Raw genomic sequence first — 8,773 nt, forward strand, 5'->3', positions numbered from 1 at the left:
CTTTATACTGCTTTCCCCATGAGGTGTGACCCCTGACCTCTGGCAGCCATGAGTCTACTTTCTGTCTCTTAACTTCCTGTAGTTGCTCTTTGGGGGCGGAACCTACACGGGTTCACCGGATCATAGCAGGCCTTCATCCTGTTTATGGCTGAACAGCATTCCACTGTACGGAATATTTACTGGCTCATTTGGTTTATCTCGTCAGCTGGTAGACACTGGGTTGTTTGGGTGTTATGAATAATGCTGCCGCGAACATCTGTGGACTTCATTTTATGTGGACGTCAGTTTTTATTTCTTTGGGGTGTGTGTGTGTAGGAGTGGAATTTCTAGGTCAACTGGCAACTCTGACCTTCCAAGGAATTGCCAAACTGTTTTCCAAAGTCACTGCGTTGTTTTCACATTCCTACCGGGAATGTGTGAGGGTTTTGGTTTTTCCACATTTGTTTTTGTCTGATGATAGACATTCTGGTGTGTGCGCAGTGGTGTCTTGATTTGGATTTCCTAAGGGCCAGTGATATTGCATATTTGTGTTCTGTTGGCTATTTTTATGTCATTGGAGAAATATCTGTTCATATCCTTTGCCTATGTTTTTATTCATATTTTCTTATTGAATTGTAAGAGCTCTTTATATATTGTGGATACTATGTGATTTGTGAGTATTTTCTATTCTTTGGGTAGTCTTGTCAGTTTTTGGACATTCTCTTTGACATATACAAGTTTCGAAGTTTGATTTAAAACCCCAGTTTATTGTGCTGGGTGTGTGTACCTCAGTGGTAGAGTGCTTGCCTAGCATGCACAAGGCCTTGGGTTCCATCCACAGCGTTACATACTCATACAAAAAAACAAAACTCCAACTTATCTGATTTTCCTTTTGGGTTTTTGGTCTCATATTTAAGAAATCATTGTCCACCAGAGTGTGTGACACATACCTGTGATTTCAGTGGCTAGGGAGGCTGAGACAGGAGGATGGCAAGTTGGAGGCCAGCCTCAGCAACTGAGCAAGGCCCTGGGCAATGCAGTGAGACCCTGTCTCTACATAAAAAATACAAAAAGGGCTGGGGACGTGGCTCAGGGCTTAAATGCCCCTGGGTTCAATCCATAAAAGAAATCATGGTCCAGTCTGAGGCCATAAATATGTGTGCCTTTATTTTCTTCTAAGACTTCTATAGTTTTAGCTCTTCCGTTCAGGTTCAGGTTTGTGATTCACTTGGAGCTGATTTTAGGGACGGCATTGGTCTAGCTTCATGCTTTGGCATATGAATTCCAGTCGGCACCGAACCATTTGCTGAAAGGACTTTTTCCCGCGAGTCTCGCGAGTCTCCCGTAGAATCCGGGGGGCTGGCTTGTAAGTGTTCTTAGGCAGGTGGAGGCGGCTTACCCACCAGCTGCTCTCCGACAGCAGAAAAGGTGTTACCTGCGTCCCCGTAGTCATGGGATCACCTAGTAACAGGGACACAGTGACCCTGCACCAGGGGCAGGAAGGGGGACTGGTCCAGTGTCAACAGTGCCGCCGTGGCGTGAAGACAGTGCTCACGGCAGCCGGCCATTTTGCATGAGTGAGTGGGTGTGGCGGGTCCTTTCTAGAAGCACCGGGCTCCCTGCACAGGCGCCGTGTTGGACTCCAAGGACAACTGGACCGTGGTCTGAGAGCCCCAAACGGCCCCTGGCAGAACAGTTTGTTGTCCCGCATGGTAAAACCTTGAAATTAATAGTCGGCTCAGGCCAAAGCCAGAAGTGAATTTTCTTTTTCCTTCTGTTTGTGGTACCGGGGATTGAGCCCAGGGGCACTTGACCACTGAGCCACATCCCCAGCCCTTTTTATGTTTTATTTAGAGACAGGGTCTCACTAAGTTGCTTAGGGCCTTGCTAAGGGGCTGAGGCTGGCCTCCACTTCTCGATCCTCCTGCCTCAGCCTCCGGAGCCCCTGGGATGACAGGCGTGCAGCACCAGGCCTGGCTCAGAAATGAACTCCTGAGATACAGGACTAAGTCTACTAAGTTGTAGCCAAAATGTAATTATTGCCAGTTGCAGGTTATCATTAGCAATTTTAGAATACAGGGTGGCGGTTACGACTGCCTTGTTAAACTGCTTTCTTTCCGAACCCGAGAACTTCCGCCGAGGTCAGCGTGTGTGGGCATCAACGGGGTCTCTTCAGCTGGCCCACTTCCGTGCCCAGCAGGGTGGAGTTCTAGAAACGGTTTCTCATGAATCAATTTTTGTTCTTTTTCTTTGTTTCTTTATTTGTTCTGAGTAGTCGCACGTGATAGCAGGATGCACTTCAGCCCATCCTACCCGGATGGAGCACGATTCTGTTTCTCTGGCTGTGACTCCAACGCAGAGTTTTTTCCCAGAGACTCATAGCTTGGCTATATCTAAAAAAAATGTATCTTTAATTCCCCCAAAAATGCTTAGTGGTTGCGAAACACTTTTTTACTAGACTTTCTATTGAAGTTTTTAGTTTTATAGACTCAAAACTAAAGAAATTTTCTTAATGTGTTCCTATAAAGTCTCTTCTTTTGATGTTTGATTAGGGAGACTTCATTTTGCACTGATCTTTTCTTCATCGGACTTCTTATTTGTTACCTTGGCTGAATCAAAGCGAATTTATAAAGAATCGAGTACAACGTTGGATATTTTTGTCCTTGGGATAGCTTAAAAAGGCAAAACTGAGATCTTAAAATTCCTCAGAATTTCCAAATAAAACTTAAAAAAAAAAAAGGACCTAAACGAAATTCAGTAACTACAAGTTAAATGTAGTTTTTTATGGTACTGGGAATTGAACCCAGGGAGACTCTACCACTGAGCCACATCCTCAGCCCTTTCCATGTTGAAACAGGGCCTCACTAAATTGCTGAGGCTGGCCTCCAACTTGTGGTCCTCCTGCCTCAGCCTCCCCAAGTTGCTGGGATTATAGGTGTGCACCACTGCACATGACCCTAAAGTAGTTTTGGGTTTTTTTTTTTCTCTCTAAATGTGGTTTTTAAAGGCTACATTGTTTAACATGAAGATTGCAGACATACCAGATACCTTAGATTTGAATCATGATGGAATTTCATCTTTAGAGTTCTTCCTTGTTTTTTTTTTTTTTTAAAGTGTTGCTGGGTGCAGTAGCGCACACCTACTAAGGAGGCTGAGGCAGGAGGATCTCAAGTTGGAGGCCAGCCTCAGCCACTTAGCGAGGCCCTAGGCAACTCAGCAAGATCCTGTATCTAAATAAAATATAAAAAAGGCTGGGGATGTGGCTCAGGGGTTAAGTACCAAACAAAACAACAAAAAAGAGGTTTTCTCAGGCAACCCGAATGTTAGTGGCCCTGGCTCTGATTCTCAGGTCACTAGCTGCTCATGTGGGTGACAGGTCATCTGGCCTTTGCAGGGGCACCGAGGACATCACGTCTCCTCACGGCATCCCTCTGGACCTCCTGGACCGCGTGATGATCATCAGGACCATGCTGTACACGCCGCAGGAGATGAAGCAGGTGTGCCCTCTGCGCAAGGGGACGGCCTCGGGCCTGGTGTGCTCCCCGTTGTCCTCCTGGGTGGTGCCGATTTCCCTGAGACTCAGTCCCCTCGTCTGAAAGATGGGTTGGTCTAGCAGGACGTGGCCTGCATGCTCATAGAACCTCAGTTCCCCATGGGTCTTGCCTGTTCAGAACACCTTGCTATGTGGTTGAGGCTGGCCTCCACCTTGTGATCCTCCTGCCTCAGCCTCCCGAGCTGCTGGGATCACAGGCATGTGCCACTGCACCTGGCTAGTAAAATTTTGCTGGGCCTTGTGCCCAGGCCAGACCCTGCCCATACCCTCGTCTGCTCACCTCTCTTCTAAGAACCCACAGCATGCCAGCTCCTGCGGGGCCTGGGGCAGGCCACCGTAGCTCACAGTGAGGTGAGTGCTGTGTGTTTCGGGGCTTTGGTGGCCAGGCTGAGCAGGTCTGTGGCTTTGCAGCCCAGAGTCCTGGGGGGCTGCTGCCAAGTCCCCAGGATCACGGTGATGACGCTCCATGGCTGGGAAGGGCATCGGGAAGTGGGGTTTGTTGAATTGACCTTGTAATCCGGGGCTTCAGTGCCCTGGGCTTCGGTGATCCCAGGGTCACCGTCTGCTTTATGGTTTTGACGGGTTGCTCAGCAGCAAAGCCAGGACGCACAGTCCGCCTGCAGGCCCTCCACGGTGCTCAGGCCCTGGGTGTGTCCCCTGGGGTGGCACGTGCTGCTGTTCCTCTGCTTTGCTCACCTGCCCAGGTGCTCTTCCCGTGGGGTCTGGGGTGTGGCCGTGCTGGAGGTGTTGAATGGGCCAGGGCCACACTGATCCCGGCTCTGGGCTCACCAGAGTGGGGCTCTCATCTGGCACTTTGCAAGAAGGGCCTTTTCTTTGGAAATGACCAGGTCCAGGCTGGGCAAGGTGGCATCTGCCTGTAATCCCTGCAGCTCTGGAGGCTGAGGCAGGAGGATTGCAAGGTAGAGGCCAGCCTCAGCCACTCAGCGAGACCCTGTCTCTAAGTAAAATAGAAAAAGGGCTGGGGACGTGGCTCAGGGGTGAGGCAGCCCTGGGTTCGGTCCCTGGTATAAAAAAAGCTAGGATGCAGGCAGGGCCAGACTAGATGGGGCCTGGGGTCAGGGTTTTAAAAAGCAAACTGAAGGTAACTCGTGTCCTCTGCCATCAGTGCCGACAGCTCGTATACCATGCCCGCAGGCCGTTAGATGATGAACGACCTCGTTTACCAAGCCGTCTGAGGCGGGAGCCCCTTCGGTCACTGTGACCTGCTCCAGAGAGCGGAGCTTCCCTGCCCTTCAGGAGCCGAGCCTGAGGCTCGCACGCTCGGCTTCTGGGCTTCAGCATGCCTGTTTCCCTGGACTTCCAGAAGCTTCCCCAGGGGCCTTTTGCCTGCGGATCTCCAGCTTCTCAGGAGCCCCGAGTCGTGCAGCGGTGTGCGGGGGCGTCTGCTGTTGGTGGCGCTCGGCCTCCCTCCCCGCTCTTTTCCGTGGTTGTCCTTTGGCTCATCCGGGACCCCCGCTCTGCTCTGTTGTGTTGAGCTCTGCCTTTGACGGCAGAGCTCCTCAGGCACAAGTGAGGAGCCTTCTAGAAGATCCCACGTCCCGATGAGCCCAGCAGAGAAGTTTTCTGCAACCTCTGCAGGGTTTGTGGGGTGTTTAAACACATCAGGATCTTTTTATTTTTTCTGGTCCCAGGACTGACCCCAGGGTCGCTTCACCCCTGAGCCACCTCCCCAGCCCTTTTTCTATTTTATTTAGATACAGGGTCTCGCTGAGTTGCTCAGGGCCTTGCTCAGTGGCTGAGGCTGGCCTCCGCTTTGCGATCCTCCTGCCTCAGCCTCCCGAGCCCCTGGGATGACAGGCGTGTTCCACCGTGCCCGCCTGGATCAGGGTATCTTTGTCAAAAACCTGAGTGAGCCTGTCTGCATCAAACTCCCAGAAGGCTCTGCCGGGGCTCCTGGTAGCAGAGGTGGCCCCCTGAGGTGCACCCTGGCCTGTTCTCAGCCCCACCTTGCTGAGCTTCCCTGTCCTGAACCTGCCCACACTGGGTCCCTGGCTGTCACTCTGGACATCTGCCGGGCGGGGCTGGACACGGCTGTCCCAGCACACCCTCGTTAAGGCTGCAGGGAGGACTTGGTGTCCCCGGTTCCGGTGCCTCTACCCCGGGGGTGTTTTTATGGCTTTAATTTAAACAAGGGCTTCTTGATATCTTGTTTACGGAGCTGCCAGAGTGAAAAATTCCTGTATTATATGCGGCTCGAAGCCCTCGAGTTATCTCGGCTCCACCACACACGACATCATTACCCCGCCGCCCTTATCACTCAGCGCCGCCGCGCCCGCGGGACCCCACGCCGCCGCGTCCCCGCTCCTGCCGCCTGCCCGCCACCCCCTCCAGCTTCCCAGGATCCTCGCTGCGACACGCGCCGGCCTCGTCCTGATAGATTAGATATCTCGGGTGATGTTAGGAGGGCGGGTAAATCTCGAAAAGTAACTTTTTTGATTTATGTAACCATCGAATTTATCAAGAAAATAAAAAATGGCTCCTCTTGCCTGAGGGCTCGGAGCTGGTGGCACCCAGGCTGGAGAGGACGGCTGGGGACTCGAGGGGGCCCGGGGCAGGTTGGAGAGAGGGCCTGGTTCTCTTCGTGCCAGGGACGGTGGAGGGACAAGGACCGGCCAGGGGACAGGTGGGTGCGGGGCACCCTGTGGCCAGGTGATCGCGACACCGGCCCTGAGGAAGAGTGCAGCCTGCACGTGTCCCCAGGAGGTGCAGCGGCTCCCTGCTCCCCAGTCCCGCAGGACAAGACACACACAGGGTTCATTTTAAAGCACTTTAGAAATGGGACATTTGGCATTGAACCCAGGGACCCTTAACCCCTGAGCCACGTCCCCAGCCCTTTTTATATTTTATTTAGAGACAGGGCCTCACTGAGTGGCTGAGGCTGGCCTCCACCTTGCGATCCTCCTGCCTCAGCCTCCCCGTCGCTGGGAGGACAGGCGTGTGCCACCGTGCCCAACACCCAGTCACTATCGATCGTGTCTTTTCTCCTCTGAAAGATCATTAAAATCCGAGCCCAGACGGAAGGAATCAATATCAGCGAGGAGGCGCTGAACCACCTGGGGGAGATCGGCACCAAGACCACTCTGAGGTGAGGCGGTGGCCGAGGAGCCCGGGGCTCAGGCTGCCTCTGTGCTTGCGGGTGTGACAAGTCTCAGGACACTGCAGTCTAGACTGCGGGAACCTGGAGATGGGTTTTCAAAGCCAGCGTGACGGGTGAAGTGCCCCTCGTCCTCGGTGGGAGGCCTCTGACCCTGGGGAGAGGAGACAGCCCAGAGCCGGCTCCGCAGGGAGCGCCAGCTCAGCCCGCCTCTCTGGGGCCTGCCCTGGCTCCTGTCCTACGGGAGGCTGGTGGCCAGGCGGACGAGGAGGGTATGGAGGCATAAATTGCTGTCCAAACCGGGGACAGTGTCCTTGATCGTTCATGACGCCTTCTGGAATCATCTCACACCCACCCGCCCTGGGATGGAGCTTGCAAGCTGCTGCAGTTGGCTGGCACTCTTATTTATTTTTTAAATAATTTTTTTAGGAAATGGCCCTGGACACGGTGCCTCTATTCCATTTTTTATCTATTTTTGTGCAGTGCCGAGGATCGAGCCCTGGCCTCCCACGGGCTGGGCAAGCACTCTGCCCGGGCCCCAGCCCAGCCCCCCGCGCCTGTGCGCGACACTGGCTTGCCGTTGGCCCTACCGTGTTCCCCTGCAGGACGAGTGTCTGTCCACATTGCTGTCACCTGCTGGCATCTGTGTGTATGTACGTCCGTACTCCATTTTCAAGCAGCAGTGTGACCAGCCCCTGTTGGAGAATTCTTTTTTCTTTTATCTTTTTTGGTCCCAGGGATTGAACCCAGGGGCGCTCACCACTGAGCCACCTCCCCAGCCCTTTTTATATTTTACTTAGAGACAGGGTCTCGCTGAGTTGCTTAGGCTAAGTTGCTGAGGCTGGCCTCCAACTTGCGATCCTCCTGCCTCAGCCTCCCTAGCTGCTGGGATTCCATGCATGCGCCATCGCGCCCGGCTTGGAGAATTTCTAGACTCGAGTTAAGATGTGGGACCATCTTGTACTCTTGCTGGTGGCCCATCCAATGGGCTGTGACAGCAGTCTCTTACAGATGGCAGGGTCTACACCACCCACTGGAGCCTAGCAGGGGCTCGGCTTGCAGAACGTGCTGCCTGTGGATCTGGCGGTCGGGGGGGGCTCCCTTCTGTGGACTCAGGGTGACCCCTGCCCTGGACTGCCCGCCCCAGGTACTCGGTGCAGCTGCTGACCCCTGCCAATCTGCTCGCCAAGATCAACGGGAAGGACAGCATCGAGAAAGAGCACGTGGAGGAGATCAGCGAGCTTTTCTACGACGCCAAGTCCTCCGCCAAGATCCTGGCTGACCAGCAGGATAAGTACATGAAGTGACCCGGCTAAGTCACTCCACCTGCAGGAGGGCCCGCCCTAGGCGAGGGCCGAACCCTGATTTGCAGTGTTGTTGGTTCTGTCTGAACAGCAGAGATATTTTTTTTTTAAATTATAACTTTTGTGATTGCTTTGAAGGAACCCTTCCTCACCTGATGTGTTTTTAAATAAACTCTTTACATTATTTGGAAGACACCTCTTCTCTCTCCCTCACTCCTTTAAACTTTTTTTTTTTTATTTTGGGGTTCCCAGGGATTGACCCCAGGGCTGGTTACCCACTGAGCCCCCTCCCCAGCCCTTTTTATGTTTTATTTAGAGACAGGGTCTCACTGAGTTGCTCAGGGCCTTGTTCAGTTGCTGAGGCTGGCCTCCAACTCATGATCCTCCTGCCTCAGCCTCCTGAGCCGCTGGGATCACAGGTGTGTGCCACCATGCCCGACTCCTTTAAGCTTTCTGAAAATCAACAGCATATACCAGGCCCTGGTTTGATGCCCAGTGCTGGAAGGGGAAAGTTCTAGAACAGTTTTAGTTTTAGAGCCTCACTGTGGAGGTGGCAGTGTGCTCCTGTGCATGTCACGGCCGGCCCTCGTTTGTAGCTAAGGTCCCAGGGTCCACTTGTCAGAAGGAGTGGACCCACCTGGGGGCACAGTGGGCGCTGACCGTGACCGGGCTGAGTGGGGTGGTGGGTTCCTGGCTCAGTCACCCACCCCTGCGCCCAGCACCCTCCCCGGCCCTGGCTCCGGCCTGGCTGCTCACTGGTGTCCTGTGGCCTCGTGCTGACCCCGCGGCCGCCTTTCCTTGCTCACTTGCTCCAGCCGGGCG

The 8,773-nt window shown here is 53.6% G+C and overlaps 1 protein-coding gene across 1 annotated transcript in view; it reads left to right on the forward strand.

The window, feature by feature from the left end:
- RUVBL1 (RuvB like AAA ATPase 1) overlaps positions 1-8,146 on the forward strand; it is a 29,594-nt gene extending 21,448 nt beyond the window's left edge. The window contains exons 9-11 of the mRNA XM_079122137.1: positions 3,374-3,476; positions 6,547-6,638; positions 7,795-8,146. Of these exons, the coding sequence (XP_078978263.1) occupies positions 3,374-3,476; positions 6,547-6,638; positions 7,795-7,954 (355 nt within the window). The 3' untranslated portion in view covers positions 7,955-8,146. The remainder of the gene's footprint in view (positions 1-3,373; positions 3,477-6,546; positions 6,639-7,794) is intronic.
- The last annotated feature ends 627 nt before the right edge of the window (positions 8,147-8,773 follow it).

The sequence above is a fragment of the Sciurus vulgaris genome (assembly GCF_902686455.1).
Source record: "Sciurus vulgaris genome assembly, chromosome: 19".
Lineage (NCBI taxonomy): Eukaryota > Metazoa > Chordata > Mammalia > Rodentia > Sciuridae > Sciurus > Sciurus vulgaris.